Genomic DNA, 17,685 nt, shown 5'->3' with positions numbered 1-17,685 from the left:
ATGGTGTGACGCATATACCTTTGTTTTGAGAAGCTTAAGATCAACTAACCACTTCCTTTTCTCTGTGCCTCCTCCACACATTTTAAAGCTAACGAGGAAGTTTCAATGTGTCTCTGTCTGTCTGATGGTCATCATGTTGCAGCTAAACCAAGAGGCTCTGCTCTCTATTCAACTATTAGTCACGTGCCAAGTAGTTACAGGTACAGTGGAGTTGTTGTTTTTTTACAAACATTTTTCTTTACATTCAGTTTCAGGTTCTGTTTTGTATTAATCTATTGTTTCCTTTAATGTTAGGGTCTGAACCAGTTGTCAAAATTGATAGACTGGTGTGCAGGGGAGACTCAGAAACATTCACTTGCAACATATCGAGGATGAATACAACCCAAATCAACTGGACCAATGGCAGAGCTACTTTTGCTCATTCATTTTTGAAGAATACAACATCGTCTACTTTCACCTCTCCCAGAGTGAGAATAGACCCAGGTCCACCTTCAAAGCTGAATATTTTGAATGTTGAGCATGAAGACTCAGGACTTTACACATGTATTGTAAATGGTAAAGAAGGTGTGACGACAACTGAGTGGAATTTAACTGTGGCTTTGAAACCTGAAGGTAAGTTGAGCACAAAGCAGATATAATCATCTCTTCACCAGCCATAGTGCATTTCAAACATCAAACTGCATGCTGCTTATACATGGATTCACATCTGATTTTAATGCAGAAACCAGTCTATCAGGGTATCTTCTATACATCGGCACATCTGCAAGTGGATTTCTTCTCTTTGTCTTTGTGACTTCAGCTGTCTGCCTCTGCAGGTAAGTAATACTTTATAGGCTTCAGATTTGTAAGCACGTACAGATAGACTTGTACGCTCGTTGTTCTCTCTGTCCGCATCCAAAATGTCAGCAAATCCAAGTTTCAAGTTCTAATGCTAGAGGTATCCTGCGATGCAATTAGTGTTGGTTTGATATGTCCAGATTTTCAAATAACTGCAATTTTGCCTCCATCCACATTTAAATCAGAAATAAGAGGAATTTCCTTCATAGAGCTATCAGTACATTTTAAAAGTAAATTATTGTCCTTTGATACAGAATTTAACAATACAGTCTCACCACAAAGCCAACTCACTCTGGAACGAGCTGCACAGTTATCAAGAAATTCAAATCTACATTTTTTAATATATATATAACAATGCGTAAGTGCTGTAATAAAAGTGTACTTACATATGATATTCTCTGACAAATCTAACACAACAAGTATTCAAATACCAACATTTGATACCTGATACTCTAGTGCGGACACATTTTGACCAGTGATCAATGAGTGAGGGGTTGAGCTTTGATAACTAGCCCTGTAATTGTCAGTAGTTCTCCGCTATCCTTTGTATTGTACCTGGCAATGTGGAAGGTTTTGAAACAACATTAAGACAATGACACAGAGAAATAAAAAATAAAATCGTAATTAAATAAAACAGAGCATATGAATATTACTGAACAACAGAGAGAACAATCTCAATACCTGATCTATCATACAACATTTTATCAGCATTGTAGGAAGCGGCCCTCAGACCTAAATTCTGTTCCGCAAGAGTGCATATATTACACTTTAGTTACATGCATTAGCTTTGATGCATACAGCTATAGTGCAGCTACAGAGACAGAGAATGTGTGGATGAGAATATGGCTGCTCATATGTCAAGGGGCTTGTTTCCAAGAATGTGTACATTTACTTTTGACACTTGAAGTTATTTCCATTAGTAACACTTATCTTCTTTTAACTTAAGGATTTTGCAAAGCAGTACTTCTAATTGAGTATTTTAACAATGCGGTGTTGTTCTGTCTTCCACACTTAATTTGGGTTTATTCTCCACTGCCCTACTAAATTAACTCAGACTCTTACATTAAAACACCTGTAGCCTAACACCTGGAAAGTGCTGTGGAGTAGAGGGTCATTATTGGTCACGACTTTTTCTCTGCAGAAAATGCAGGGCGAGGACACCAAACCAGTTCCCAGTCCCGGACCAGGTTCAGCTAGAATCGGGAGGAGAGGTCAGAAGAGCTTTGACATCTTTTGACACATCACATGGTTTTACTTTCTTTCTAAGAGAAAGCCTTGAACTTTATTGTTTCCCCTCTCTGTCCCTACAGGTGGTGGTCCTTCAAACGCACGGCGGCACAGACAGTAGGACCAGGACCAGTAATGCACAGAGCAGTCAGTACAAGGAGAGGCTCAATTCCATATATGGTCTATAATGAGTTGACACGCCATTCTTGTTAATCAAGAGACATGGACTGAGTGCACAAACGAGGGATCAATTTAGATGGGCATTACTTTTTCCAAATTTCAGACCGGGTACTTCAAGGAACGGCAACTGGAAGGAGGACAAGAGCCAACGTCAATACATTAAAAACCAGGGCTGTCATTTAAGGTGTATGTTGTATTTCAATATTTTCTCATGAATTTGATGTTTGTAATGTTTCCCTATCTGTCTTTAATATGAGTGTTGCAATTGCAATGTAGTCAACTCTCATAGATAGTATATAAAAGCTTCACCTCAACAGGCCTCATTATGGGGGATTGTGCCCCCTAGGGTTCTGTGAGGGAATTGCAGAAGGTCTTTTCAATCTAAGTAAATAACATTTCTGAGACTAGAGTGGAGTATGGCTTGATTTTTAAAGTGGACATATGGGAGTGCTTGTTGCTCTGTAGTTAAACTCAGGGGACACAAAACACATACAAGATGAACTCCAATTCTACTTCCAAACAAAGCCATGTAAAATGAGGTTGTTGGAAATTCATTATTGTGTCAGTATTCAGTATACCAGTGAGGAGGGATCAGGCTACACAGTGAATTACACCATGGGATACATTTTGAGGGTCGCATCAGGAAGAGACATTTTTGTAAATTTAAGATAACGTATTTTTTCTCTTTTTTCTGTCAGTGTCTTGTAATGAAAACAGTGAATTATTCCAAATAAAAAGCTGTTGACTCCTCTAAGGGAATGACTATTTAATTCAGGAAGCAACAAGACTTATTATTTCCTCATAAGCCTCTCAAAGTATTCCACATTTGGGTCACTCACACTATGAGGGCAAAGTGAGGTTAACCCAATGCAGTGGTTTTCCTGTAGTTGCACATTACACACGTACATGTATGTGCATATACTATTTCAGTTTCTGTAAAGATAACTAATGAAATAATTTCTGATATCTATTCTCCAAAAAGCTCAAATCCTGTTAAGATTCTTTGCATTTAAATTTGATTGTTTCATAGTGGACTCTCATTTGACTTAACTTTAAGGTGTGTGTGTGTCAACATTTTTGAGCACACAGACCGCTACTTACCACTTCCTTTGCTCTGTGTTATTTCCTCAAAAACATTTGAAAGCTAGCAAAGGAAGTTTCATTGTGTCTCTGTCTGTCTGATGGTCATCATGTTGCAGCTTAACCAAGAGGCTCTGCTCTCCATTCAACTATTAGTTACGTGCCAAGTATTTGCAGGTACAGTGGAGTTGTTGTTTTTTTACAAACATTTTTCTTTACATTCAGTTTCAGGTTCTGTTTTGTATTAATCTATTGTTTCCTTTAATGTTAGGGTCTGAACCAGTTGTCAAAATTGATAGACTGGTGTCCAGGGGAGACTCAGAAACATTCACTTGCAACATATCGGGGATGAATACAACCCAAATCAACTGGACCAATGGCAGAGCTACTTTTGCTCATTCATTTTTGGAGAATACAACATGGTCTACTTTCACCTCTCCCAGAGTGAGAATAGACCCAGGTCCACCTTCAAAGCTGAATATTTTGAATGTTGAGCATGAAGACTCAGGACTTTACACATGTAATGTAATTGGTAAAGATGGTGTGACGACAACTGAGTGGAATTTAACTGTGGCTTTGAAACCTGAAGGTAAGTTGAGCACAAAGCAGATATAATCATCTCTTCACCAGCCTTAGTGCATTTCAAACATCAAACTGCATGCTGCTTATACATGGATTCACATCTGATTTTAATGCAGAAACCAGTCTATCAGGGTATCTTCTATACATCGGCACATCTGCAAGTGGATTTCTTCTCTTTGTCTTTGTGACTTCAGCTGTCTGCCTCTGCAGGTGAACATTGTTTTTATTTAGTTAGTGTTCAAAAATAAATTTGTAGCCTGTTGTCATCACAAAAGTCGATTATTGTGTACTACTAACTGTAGTGTGGTCTGGCTGTGCGAGACTATTCTTGTGTTAACTTTAGTTTAAAACAGTTTAAAAAATCCATATGTTTTTCTCCATCTTTGCTGACAATGACTCCCTACGTCCCCCAATCGTAAAGCCACAAAATGAGAATTTTCTATTTTCCTACAGTTACTTTTCATCTCATTCATAACAATATTGTTAAACCTCTTTCCAGTGACAAGCTGTTTTGTATAACCACATGTGGAGACTATTTTCATGGCAGACATTTTGAATTGTCAAAGCAGGAAAGCACAATTTAACTCACATCAATGAGTGAACAATGACTTCCTTGCTCTGAGGCTCCCTAGCCATGTCAGTGAATGAGCATGTACAATAAAAAAATAAACAAAAAAAGATACAAAAACTTGGCTCAATTAAATGGAAGGCAGCCATCATTAACGTTGTTAATTCCACCTGTGCTTGTTCCGCTTTAACAAGTCAAAGTGTATGCCAGGAAAAGGGTCTATGCTGCCGCCCTTACAAAAAAAAAATCCTCAGTTTACAATCCAAAACACAAATGGCTTTTTTAACAGGATCCTTTAAAGTTAAACAAGGTATTGTTCATAACTAAATGCAATAATTTTTTATTTTGATTAGTAATGTTTTTTTTGTTGGTTCAGCACCATATCACTTTATTGTTATAACATGGTAAGTTGGTGTGTTACCAAGAAACTTGTTCCAGTAAGTAAAAAGTAAAAGTACTGCAGAATGGCTCATTTAAGAATAATAACATTAGTGGGCTTTAGTTACTGACGCATTAAAGCCACAAGATTGTCTAAAACAACTTTAAAGTGCATGGTCTCATTATTGGTCTTGATTTTATCTGTGCAGAAAAAGCTGGACCAGGACCCCAAACCAAGACTTAACTCTGAGTTATGCCCAGTTTCATGTTCAGCTGGGAGAAGAGGTCAGAAGAACATTTTTACTTAAACTATTATGCTTTAATGTCTCACAATTTTTTTTCAGTGTTAGTTTACATTTCCTTATACTGGATTTATTGTATCCAATGTCTGTCCCTACAGGGGGCTCCTTCTCCTCAACCACACAGCAGTGTTGTATACAGGATGGATAGCAAGCGGAGGCGGTCCATAGATTGACAGGCTCAATTCTAGAGAGGACCCATTTGATGATGATGTGTACAATACAGCCTGAAGGCGTACATCTGTCAGTTTGCAACCGCCTTTAGTCAGATTTCAATTTGGAACCATTTATTAAAATCTTGCACTGCACTGTAGCTGCACTGTTATTCCCATTCATGCTGTTATTATAGTGTACCTTATTTCTTCTTTTTACATTGCAGTTTTTGGACCCTTTGAATCCTTTTACATTGTATTGCTATATTTCCTTTTGTTTATATTTTATATATAGTTGCATGGTATCTCTCTCTCTCTCTCTCTCACTCTCTCAATCTTCATTGCAATATTCCATCCATCCACCAGAGGACCTTCTCTCTCCATCACCAGACCACCCCACCCACCTTTGTACACTTTCCAGACTATGATTCCATTGTTCCCCATCAGTTCCTCTTCCATTTTCATCAAAAGTCATCCTACTGCCTACAGACAGGGCAACACAGCTATCTTACAGTTGGCAACTTCTTGCAACCACACTTCATTTTCTTAAACGCATGTTTCTCTTAAGCTAGTACATAATATTTTCTTGGACATGCCTTTTGTTTCAAAAATTTAACACATAATTTCCAGGACACATGGGTTTTGTTAATGTTTAAATAAGTTATTATTTTAATACTTTTACGTTTGATTTCTGATTGTTATCTGTAGTTTAATTATGTGTGATTATGTGGTTGATCAGCCAGTATATGCCCCGTGTGTTTCTCTTTGATACGTCTGTTGTCTGTTAAATTGGCTGCCTTATGAGCTGCAGGGCTCTTTATGGGCCAAGAACGTTATCTTCCCTTTTGTAGGCTACAGTTTAATCTGCTTCTGTTAAGTAAAGACACAGTCGCCCATAAAGTTGGAATAAAATATTTTTGACCACCTCATGAAATGATTGTGAAGTGTAGGCTATATTCTATCAAAACTGCATTGATCAATCTCATCCAAACATATCACTGTGAAAATGTAACCATAATTAACCTTTGCAAACTGTGTTTTCAGGTTTAATAATACAATCCTTTTTTGTGTAGTTTTGGGTCCAATATGTTCATATAGTAGGCTATGTAAAAATGAAGATAGGCCTACCTTTATAAAAAAAAAACTCCGACTGCCCATAAATGCAGCATGTGGAACAGGCGTGTCCTTGGGTCCTTGTGCTCTCTTTCCCAGCGTTCTAACTCTAAAGTGAGCTGCATGATTTAGGCAGCTGTTATGGATGGAGGAAAATACTTTGTGTTACCACGATAAGCTATGGATACTGTTTGTCTCCAAGACCACCACTATGCTGTTACTGATGTCAACATTGGTCCTGAGCATAATTACAGACGGTAGGTTAGCACGAGCAGCTTTGTTTAGCCTAGCTAGCCCATCACGGCATCACATTTTCCATAATGGGGGGGTGGCTCACATAAGGAAGTGAGGGTGTACTACAACATGAATTAACATCAATATAAATGAACCTGTCTCAAGGCTTGTAACAATAGTAGAGACCATGCAGACAGTCAGAAGTCATTAGTGTGGATGTAGCCCTGTTTAGATCATAGACTCTGTGACCTATTAAAGGCTTAGATCAGCAAACCAAACTAGACCGACCCAACTCAGGTTACACCAGGACAATACTGTAACAGATTGTCTTCACCCACCTTTTTTTGTTAACAGAACGTCTCTTGGCTGCTGCTGCTGCTACTACTACTACCACTTATATTATAACACTATACAGCACATATTATAACACTATACACACACTTTTAAACTTGTCAACTCTCAATTTTTCCATTTTCCATCAGGATAATTTTCACTCCCACTCCACTGGGTAAAGGAAGGGGATAAACTATATTCCATAGTTTAACTAATGAGCCCTTTGGTTTCTTCAGACTTTAGCATGATCAAATTACAATGCGTAAAATATCGATATCGTTCAATATGGGAAAAAAAATAATTATGACACATTTTTTTTCATATCGCCCATCTCTACCCTAAAGCCAGGTCAGGTCCCTGGCAATACAATTGAACCCTAATATGTTATTATATTTTATTTTAATGATGTATGCACCTTTACAGCTCTCCATCTGATCGGAGGAAACGTAACCGTGGTGCAAGGAGGGACGGCTATCTTACCCTGCAAACTCGACGACACTCTCGAGAGTCTTTCCCAGATTTCTTGGCAGAGGCTGACCAGAGCAAAAACTCAGAAAGACAACTTCTATACTGTCTCAGCAGGAAGTGGACCAAGTTATGTCAATGGAAATGATATTCGATTTAAATTCATTGGGAGCTTTAAAGACAATGATGGATCTCTGGAGCTATCCAGTGTCCTATTGGCCGACGAAGGAATCTACACTTGTATTTTTACTTTGTTCCCAAGCGGAAACCACAAGACGGAAATACCTCTCAACTTGCTGGGTACAATGTGTTGTATTTAAAATGCTACAGAAAAGGTGGCAATACAATGAGCAAATATCTGTTTTTTGACTGTATCAAGTATAAATAAGAAGGAATAGTCCGGGAGATGTGCATCAATGTAATTTATTTTGATGGATGTGGAGATTCTATATTAATGTAACATGTAGTGTTTGACTTAGAGTTAGTTTCTTCCGTTAACCTTCTTGCTTGACTTAATTTGTGTGTTTGTGTGTGTGTATATGTATCTCCCAGTGCCTCCGGTCGTAAGCCTGAAGGATAATTTTCCTGTTTTGGGAAACGAGGAGGTTTCCCTGGTTACCTGCACCGCCTCTGCTTCCAGGCCGCGTGCAGAGGTGAGCTGGATCACTGGTACTATGTCAGAAAAAGTCAAGGTAACAACCAACTTGTCCTCGCATGCCAACGGTACGACTACCACAGAAAGCTGGCTGTCTGGATTACCCACCAGAGAAATCAACAAGGCTTTGGTCCAGTGTGTCGTCACCCATCCAGCGCTACCGGAAAAAGAAACCCTGCCCTTCACGTTACAGGTCTACTGTGGGTATACAAATACTTCCCTACAACATTTACTCATATTTTTCTTTTAGAAGTTTTATTATATAACCATCATTAGACGCATAGACTAACCCAGTAGTAGTATGTTTTTTTTGCACCAGTTCCATCATTTAATGTAATTATTAGAAAGAATAGCAATCACAAGACTCAAGGTTGGGACACGTGTTTTGCCTGTTCCGTGCTGTATGGAAAGCATTTCTGCTTAACAACTTGATTTGAGATTGACTCTTAGAAGATGGTGCATTAAAATCTCTCTTTCTGCATGGTATGGCTCGAGCTGCTGTAGACTGTTAATGCTATGCTGGCCTTGGGATCAGGAGGCGCTCAATGGTCTGAAACGATGTTTATATTTAAAGTTGTTCTAGTTGAGAGAGTTTGGGGAATCAGACTAACTTGTAAGGGCATGTTTTACAGAAAAACTTAGTCATGATTAAGGATGAGAGTCCAACGTCTTAAATATCAGCCAAATCTTCATCAGGTCAGAGATTTGTGGTTTATACTCAGTACAGGTATTTTCTAATGTGTTCCAATTTGTGTTCAAATGTGAACAGCTACAATTTTCTTCTGAACAGCTCCGGTTGTGGTGGATGTTTTTAGTGACTGTGATATTTCTTTTGCTTTAGCTTTTTTCCCCTTTTCTCCAGATTGTGTTACTGCCCATTACTGTTGCTTCATGCCCCCCTCCCCCTTGCGTTGATTGCAAGGCATAAAAAAGGTCAAAGACAAGGATGAGTACAACTATTTAAGACAAAGGTCACGGTCATGCCAGAAAGTGATATTATTGCAGTAGAGGCCAAATGAGAAGCTAGCTTGTTCTCTTGCAAGTAAGCGTGTTTGCCAACTAACAGCACAGACCATTTAGCACGACACAGTAGCAGACTGTGACCTTTCCACAAGGCTTTGGACATTTTTGGCTTTATTATCATTTTTGACTCTGGAGCGTCTTTAGTTATGAAAATGTGGATTAAAAGTTGGATAAAACTTGCTAGCATTTGGAGTTTTTCCACTGCATCACATGAGTTTCATTCTGTTGAACTATAGTGACAACATAGGCTAAACAACTTAAGTGTGGCCATGTGATAACAAGTAACCATAGTGTGTCTTAGGCCAGACCATCGTTGGTGGCCTGGAGGGGATCTTTGGATCTTGAAATGTAATAATAATTGTAATAGTTAAGTATATTAAGTTAATTTAGTCTTTTCACATGGTGGACCTTTTGAGTTTTAATTATTTTCCTACAGAAGAGCAAGAATAAGAATACAGACTAATGATAAACACTGGCAAAGAAAATAAATAGCAATGCATTGATAGCACAGCTAAATGACAGTAAGAACACAAAAATTCCCATTGCACAGGTGGAAAGCAGCTGTTTTTGTTTTACTGTACACTAACACTCCCTCCCTGCCTCAAAGGGCAACTGGTATTTTGTTACCAGAGGAATTCCCCCAACCAACTCACAATTGTTCCACCCAATTTTTTCTCAAGACTAAGGTTACTGAAGCTGACATGGCCTCTCATTGAACGAGTCTTGTGTACAGTGTCGACTAACTGTTGTGATTTAATAGAACATTGCCTTGTACGGAATAACCTCAACCTTGACTGTATCATAGCGCTTAGAAACACAAGCCTCTAACTGAAAACTCAGTGCATGTGGACTCCACCTTTTGCAAGCTGTAATTTTTAGAAATTGTAAATATTTTAACAATTTTGTTATTCTTAGACAAAGCAATAACAGCTCATTCTTTCTCCTGTTTTTTCAGTCCCACCCACGGAAGTGAAAATTACTGAGAAATCTGAAGACTCATTTGAATGTGTGACTGAAGCCAACCCAACGGCAAACTTCACCTGGAGCAGGTACAATGTAACTTAAGTAAAAGTATTATAGTAGCAATATGTACCTAAAGCACATTAAAATCAAACTTAAATGTACAAGAATGTAGAACAATGTCCCCTGTCAGTAATATACAATTAAAGATTACATATTATAAGATCATTATTTCGATGCATAAATCTGTAAGTAGCAATTTCTTATTAAATTAGGTCAGCGACAACCTAGATCTAATCTAATCTAACTTAATATAATTGTGGGAAATTTAATTTAAAAAATAAAATAAAAATTAAATTCTCTGCCTTGTGTGTAAAATTCTTATTTCGAAATGTTGTTGTTACTCCAGCTGTACAACAAATGTATTGAAAAGGGTAAAACATTTTTTTAATGTTTAGTGGAATAGATTAGAATAACTAAACTAAGTACCCAAAATTAATGTTTACAGGATTTGAATAATAATATTATTAGATACTTTTGGCCACTGTTTCACCTTATGGATGTAAACCCAACATTCTCTTCCTTTACTGCTCGGTTTTATGGTCTTTAGCTTTAACTGTCGTTTTGTTAATGTGTAGCCACAGATAAATATTTGAGTTAGGGGATGGATGATAGGAGCTTGACGGTTACGTTGGCCATCTGGTTACACTTGAGTTATTGTGCTGAGAACTAAGTACTAAGGGCGTATTCACAATGTCCGTGTTTAGTTCGGTTGAAACGAACTCAGGTGCGCATCTGCCCACCGTGAGCATCTTTCAGGCACGTGTGAAAACAGCAATCGCACTCGGGCCTGGCCAAAACAAGCGTATCCGAGACCCAGCTGAAGAGGTGGTCTCGTTGCTCTTCAAAAAAAACTCTGGTGCAGTCTGTTTGTGGTGTTACTGTGAATTTCCCCCGACCTCGATCCGACCAAAAAGAAGGAAGCACTGTTCAGTTACCAGTACTCTTTTTTTTTTTTTTTATAAATCGGCGTCAGCTTCACATTAGGAAAGTGTTGTTGTTGCCATTGTTAAGAAGTTAAGAAATATTACATTTGATAGAGAGGATGCGTAAAAATGCTGATGTGTTCAGCGATCAGATGCAGGAGAGTGGAGGGTCTCCCGCACAGTGTCAACAGGTTCACGCTGCGCTTTGCATGAAGTGCATGCTTTTATTTTGCCTCCCATAATAACGGGTTAGACCGTTACTACTAGAGTAGATAGTAGGAGCTGAGCCACGCCATACTCACACCTGGATAGTATTAACGGTCTAACCAGTTAACATGGGAAGCATCAACTTGAGCCTATTCTTCTTCGCCGCGTCCAGCAACAAAAATACAGTGAAAATTATATGTTTCACATCGTAGGCTACACGGCACAAAATGTGGCATTGACATACATTTTTTTAACCATATGAAACAACAATATTGTGATGTTTTTATTTTTTCATTTATAGATGTATTTATTATTTTTGACACCATATTACAGTAGATCATACTGTAGATCAGGCAGTAGTTTCTCTCTCTCTCTCTCTCTCTCTCTCTCTCTCTCTCTCCAACAATGTTTACAAACTTGCGTACCCTACGCTCACGTCCATATTGATAAATGCCGTGGTTTGCGTGGAAATGTGCGTACACCCACTTTTCTGGTCTACGCACAGTTGATAAATGAAGGCCAATGTGTTTACGGGAAGAAACATTTGAATAAAGTCTGAATGACGGCTGGACATGTCACGCTGAGCCTTTCGTCTGTTTCAGATCTGACCTCCTGCCGTTGCCTCAGTCTGCTGTCAGAGTAGAGGGGGCAACGCTTCACTTTCTGACCATGACCCCTGACCTGAATGGCCTCTACCTGTGTGAAGCATCCAACCAATTTGGAAGAAAACGTGGACACCTCTATGTGCATATGACTTCAGGTTGAGGTCGTTTTTTTTTCCAAAAGTGTTCTGTGTTTTTGTATTTGAGTCTGTTGTGGATGGTGTTTGATTCTGTTTCTATTTTTGTGTCTCTCAATTTTTATTTGTTTTAAAGGAAAGAGGCTGCAGTCAAATGACTATAGCAAATTGGACTCAACCTTTAGGGCATGATAAGTAGCTAGGACGTTCAGGCCCAGAGTAGAATCGCTAAATGTATTAAGGTATTAGTCATGTTCAACTGAAGGTTAAAACCCAGGACAGTCTCAGAGCAGCCCACTAGAGAACTATGTATCCCTTCTGGATGAGTAATGCTGCCATGGAGCTGAATAACCAAGCTGTTGAAGCTTGTTGCTGCACACACCAAACAAATGGAGGAGTTGAATTGGAAATGGCAAACTGCCTTCACTGCACCACAGAAATGTTATTCAATTCCATGATACATCGCTACATATAGAGCATCTTCTTTATCATAAACTAAATACCCTCAAAAAAGCTATTAATACAGCTTGACCATTTACCATATAGATTAGAGGGAAAACACAAACACAGGGAGCCTGCTTTCATCGCTAAATTATGTCATTTAACCTTTTTTCACACCAGGCATTGTAGCATGTCGTAGCAGGAAGAGCACATGAGCAATTGATAACATTAAAATTGACTGCCATTCACTCAGTGAGCTTCCTTCAATGTACAGGTGAAACTCGAAAAATTAGAATATCGTGCAAAAGTTCATTTATTTCAGTAATTCAACTTAAAAGGTGAAACTGATATATTATATAGACTCATTACATTCAAAGTGAGATATCTCAAACCTTTATTTGTTATAATTGTGATTATTATGGCTTACAATTCATAAAAACCCCAAATTCAAAATCTCAGAAAATTAGAATATTACATAAAATCAATAAAAAAAGGTTTTTAAATACAGAAATGTCGGCCCTCTAGAAAGTATAATCATGCATATGTACTAAGTACTTGGTTTGGGCCCCTTTTGCATACATTCTTGCCTCAATGCGGCGTGGCATGGATGCTATCAGCCTGTGGCACTGCTGAGGTGTTATGGAAGCCCAGGTTGCATTGATAGTGGCCTTCAGCTCGTCTGTATTGTTGGGGCTGGTGTGTCTCATCTGCCTCTTGACAGTACTCCATAGTTTCTCTATGGAGTTCAGGTCAGGAGAGTTGTATGGCCAATAAAGCACAGTAATACCATGGTCAGTCAACCAGTTACTTGTGGTTTTGGCACTGTGGGCAGGTGCCAAGTCTTCATGGAAAAAGTAATTCAGCATCTCCATAAAGCTTGTCAACAGACAGGAGCATGAAGTGCTCTAAAATCTCCTGGTAGACAGCTGTGGTGACTTTGGACTTGATAACACAGTGGACCAACACCATCAGATGACATGGTGCCTCAAATCATCACTGACTGTTGAAACTTGACAGTGGTCTTCAAGCCCCTTGGATTTTGTGCCCCTCCACTCTTCCTCTTGACTGTGGGACCTTGATTTCCAAATAAAACACAACATTTAATTTGGATCAGTGATGATTTGAGGTATCATGTCATCTGCTGCTGTTGGTCCACTGTGTTATCAAGTCCAAAGTCACCACAGCCGTCTACCAGAAGATTTTATTGCACTTCATGCTTCTGTCTGTTGACAAGCTTTATGGAGATGACAATTTCCATTTCCAGCTAGACTTGCCACCTGCCCACAGTACCATAAACCACTAGTAACTGGGTGACTGACATTGGTATTACTGTGCTTGATTGGCCATACAACTCTCCTGACCTGAACTCCATAGAGAAACTATGGGCTAATGTCAAGAGGCAGATGAGACACACCAGACCCAACAATACAGAGGAGCTGAAGGCCACTATCAAAGCAACCTGGGCTTCCATTACACCTCAGCAGTGCCACAGGCTGATAGCATCCATGCCACGCCGCATTGAGACAAGAATGTATGCAAAAGGGGCCCAAACCAAGTACTTAGTACATATGCATGATTATACTTCCTAGAGGGCCGACATTTCTGTATTTAAAAACCTTTTTTTATTGATTTTATGTAATATTCTAATTTTCTGAGATTTTGAATTTGGGGTTTTTATGAACTGTAAGCCATAATAATCACAATTATAACAAATAAAGGCTTGAGATATCTCACTTTGAATGTAATGAGTCTATGTAATATATCAGTTTCACCTTTAAAGTTGAATTACTGAAATAAATGAACTTTTGCACGATATTCTAATTTTTCGACTTTCACCTGTATGTGCATGTGCACTTGAGGGAAAAAAAAGTCTTAATTATGTTGTTTTATATAAGGGGGGTGATCTGTTGAACAGTTGTGTATGTGTGTGTGTGTATATATATATATATATATATATATATATATATATATATATATATATATATATATATATATTGTGCAGAAAAATAAATAATGTGAACCCTTTAGTATTGCCTACATTAATTTGTATTTTATCCCAAAAATGTGGTCTGATCTTCAATCAATTGGTAGATTTATTAAATAAAGTGAGCCCCTTCACAAATAACCTCCAAAAAAGCTACAAGTGGGTTACAGTTAAGGACATATCTGAATTTAACAAAGTCACTGTTGCAGTTTATGTTTTAACATAAAAACAAAAACAAAACATGAAATAGTTTTTATATCTGTGAATAATCCCAGCCCCCCTCTTTTTAGTTTGCACACCTGCCATTTTTTCAGTTACTAATTACTGGACTCACTCCTTTGTTCAACGTCAGATCCTTGTGTTTGGTTGTGCTTTTTTTCTCCTATTCTACTTAGCCTTGGTGAGATAAAACTGATCTAGTGAGCTCTACATTCCATGAGTCATCATTTGTCGACACATGAGTAGTTATTAAGAAAAGAGAACACTTAAAAGATATACAAACACTACACTCCTAGTTTGACCTGATCTGCTTATCTGCCAACGTACTTTAAGGGGGGTGATCTGTTGAACAGTTGTATTTGACTGCATTTCTTCTGTGTTCCCCTACAGGAGCCTGCACTGCTTGTTGGACCTTGTTTTCTCTTTTGGTTATCCTGATCGCTGTTGCTGCTGCTGTAGTGTGGTATCTTCATAAAACTGGGAGATTGCAAAGGTACCAAGTACAACACCACTGCATGCACTTAAGTTCAATAAATAGAAATACTATTTTTAAATATAAAGGCAGACACTGTGTATACTATTATGTAAACAATTTGATGTATATTAAGTAGTTGTTTATCATCTAGGGCAATGGAGGGCACCTCTGGGGAGAGGCAGAAGGTGCGAACAACTTCCAGCACACCTGAGGCGGCTGAGGGAGTGGAGGAAGAAATACAGAACTTGTAGCGAGGTAGAGGAAAACGTTTTTTTTTTATCTCCTTCAGAGTTAAATCTTTGTGCCTTGAAAAGTTTTCATTAATGACTGAATATAAAGCTAAACGTCATTTTAGCTTCTTTAGAAACAATTTTACAGTAACACATTTAAAATCAAGATATTTTTCCTGTGTTACTGTATTGTGTTTACAATGTTACAGCAGTTTTTTTTTTGCAAAAATCTGCAAATACCCTGGAGCTCATTTGATATAAAATGTTGTTTTTCAATGGGCTGTTTTAAATGCTCTACCTTAGCTCCTTGACATCCGTGGAGGCAACAAGATGGAACATAGTTTCTGTTTGTTCTAGCCAAACAGAAACCTGCTCAGTGATGTCTGCTGCCTAAAGCCTTGACAATAATACCTTGTTCATTATTCAGCAAGTCTATAAAGTGCTGTATGCCGAACATACAAAACATGCATGAAGATGCCAAATAGTTATTTGAGCAGTAAAACGTTTCCCCTGAAAATGTGGTAATAACTGTTTTATCAGCTGTAACTGCTTGAGGTATTTTCCCACCAACAGCGTTATCCGCTTATAACAGCAAAAGATAAGAGTGTGTTTACATAGCCTACAACACGTGTTCATGCACTGCAGTAGTTTGGGCACTGCTAATAAACATATAATGCAGGACAGTAATCGGATATCTCCCTTTCCCTCCGTTACTTACATATTTAAGATTGTTCATTTTACAAGATCATTTCTGTTAGTTTAATGATCGATCATCCTTATGTCCTGCTGCACTGCTGTCACAGAGACCTTTTCTTGAGTATTTTTCATTATTCAAAAAGTTATGTTTGTTTACGTTCACAAAATTCACCAAGAAAATGGAGTGTCTCTAATTCTTAACTCCATGACTGAAAGCATGTTTCTTGATCTACATGACCTCATCAGATGACCTTGAAAAGCTAATTGTAACTTGATGACAATAAGGCCTATGTTGAGCCTATGTCGTGCTCTTTTTAACCTTCTACTAGCACAGTGTGTGCGATTGTTTATCACATGTACAGTACTGTGGGCCTTGTTCCTCATTTGGTTCCCTCCTCTTATTTGTAATAGCACTATCAATGAATCCTATTGTGTTGAGCAGGTTTTTATCTTTCCAACATCAGTGTTAAGAGCTCTGTTATGGGTAAACACACTGAAGGCAGAGTGAACTCAAAGTCAGCAAATATTTGATCTATTACATGTACATGTTCATTGAAGGACACATTATGTTGTGCAGTGCAAACACTGCAGAACAAAAAGTATTCTATAATGGAAGGCGCCCTGCATATTTATCTGCAAAAATACACCACTTGTCTTGTTCCGGTAGCCTATGTCAAATTCTTTGTAGACTGATCTGAGAATTAAAAAAAATAACATCTGGGTGCACAGTGGGCATGTGCATGTTTAGTTTTGCAGCATGGTGATGGTCTAGTGTGCCTACAGTTAACAGCCATGCTATGCTTGCACCTCTGTGAGCATTGTGTTGCTTTTAGCATAATGCTATATGCTAACATGCTGTCAATGTAAATCGTTTATTGTTTTAGGGCATACTATTAACCATGTTCACTATCCTACTTTACTGCTGATACTTTATATTTGCTTTGAAACACTTAAGTCTTAAGGTTTTGCGTGGCTTATTGTTTTCGCTAAAGCTATGGTGCTAGCATAAAAATTAGTAGTTATTTGGGGAGAGCAATTAATTTATATAATATAATTAATTATATTATATTTAATTTATGAAGATATCTTATTTTACAACTTTATACTTTAACTTTTCATGTTCAGTCTTTTTTAGTCGTTCTGGGCTATTGTTGGTTCTAATAAGTGGGTTGCTGTTTCTCCTGGGATAATCTTCTTAAAGTATAGGCAACAAGACAGTTAACACAAACCTCAGACCTGTAGTCAAAAACTCCAAAAGGTGGCTACGGTTAACCACACAGCATTCAATAAGAAAGATACACTTATAAAGAAAAAGAATAAAGAAAAAGTGCAAAGACATGATGTAGGCTACATTTGTTTATGTGCGCAACAAAACGTCAAATGCGCCTCACTCTTGTTACTGTCTGTTCGTTACTGAGTCATTTATTGTCACACAAACACACACACACACACACACACACATCCAAGTTCCATGGTAATACTCAATGTGTTGCTTTTATACTGTATATTGCTGTTTTTTGTTGTTTTTTACATATACTTTGTGATTGTGAGTTTTTGTGTTTTTTTTTTAATTATTTATGTTACTAGATGTGGATTGTGTAATTAAAGATGGATAAACATTT

At 38.0% G+C, this 17,685-nt stretch overlaps 1 protein-coding gene and 1 long non-coding RNA gene across 3 annotated transcripts; both read left to right on the top strand.

Moving 5' to 3' along the window:
* Nucleotides 1–3,412: 3,412 nt before the first annotated feature.
* On the top strand, nucleotides 3,413–4,072 carry LOC307258741. The gene is made up of 3 exons (XR_013845140.1): nucleotides 3,413–3,501; nucleotides 3,596–3,913; nucleotides 4,023–4,072. It is a non-coding gene; the product is annotated as an uncharacterized lncRNA (long non-coding RNA).
* A 2,433-nt stretch (nucleotides 4,073–6,505) lies between these two features.
* On the top strand, nucleotides 6,506–17,685 carry LOC307258081 (nectin-3-like protein). 2 transcript variants are annotated; one of them, XM_080037486.1, is made up of 8 exons: nucleotides 6,506–6,673; nucleotides 7,407–7,748; nucleotides 8,001–8,303; nucleotides 10,082–10,175; nucleotides 11,882–12,039; nucleotides 15,053–15,155; nucleotides 15,289–15,392; nucleotides 15,671–17,685. In XM_080037486.1, exons 1-7 carry the CDS (start codon nucleotides 6,562–6,564, stop codon nucleotides 15,386–15,388), a joined length of 1,212 nt encoding a protein of 403 aa, XP_079893612.1. In that variant the 5' UTR covers nucleotides 6,506–6,561; the 3' UTR covers nucleotides 15,389–15,392; nucleotides 15,671–17,685. The 2 variants fall into 2 exon arrangements, with proteins under 2 accessions (XP_079893612.1, XP_079893611.1); XM_080037485.1 differs by having other exon boundaries at nucleotides 15,289–17,685.

Source organism: Ammodytes marinus (assembly GCF_949987685.1).
Source record: "Ammodytes marinus genome assembly, chromosome: 12".
Classification (NCBI taxonomy): domain Eukaryota; kingdom Metazoa; phylum Chordata; class Actinopteri; order Uranoscopiformes; family Ammodytidae; genus Ammodytes; species Ammodytes marinus.
The sequence above is the reverse complement of the archived record's forward strand: the minus strand, read 5'-3'. Positions and strand labels throughout refer to the sequence as shown.

Coding starts and splice junctions, on each gene's coding strand:
- LOC307258081 (XM_080037486.1), top strand. CDS start 6,562: ATGGAGGAAAATACTTTGTGTTACCACGATAAGCTATGGATACTGTTT. Junction 8,304..10,081: donor CTTCACGTTACAGGTCTACT/GTGGGTATACAA, acceptor CTGTTTTTTCAG/TCCCACCCACGGAAGTGAAA. Junction 12,040..15,052: donor CTATGTGCATATGACTTCAG/GTTGAGGTCGTT, acceptor GTTCCCCTACAG/GAGCCTGCACTGCTTGTTGG.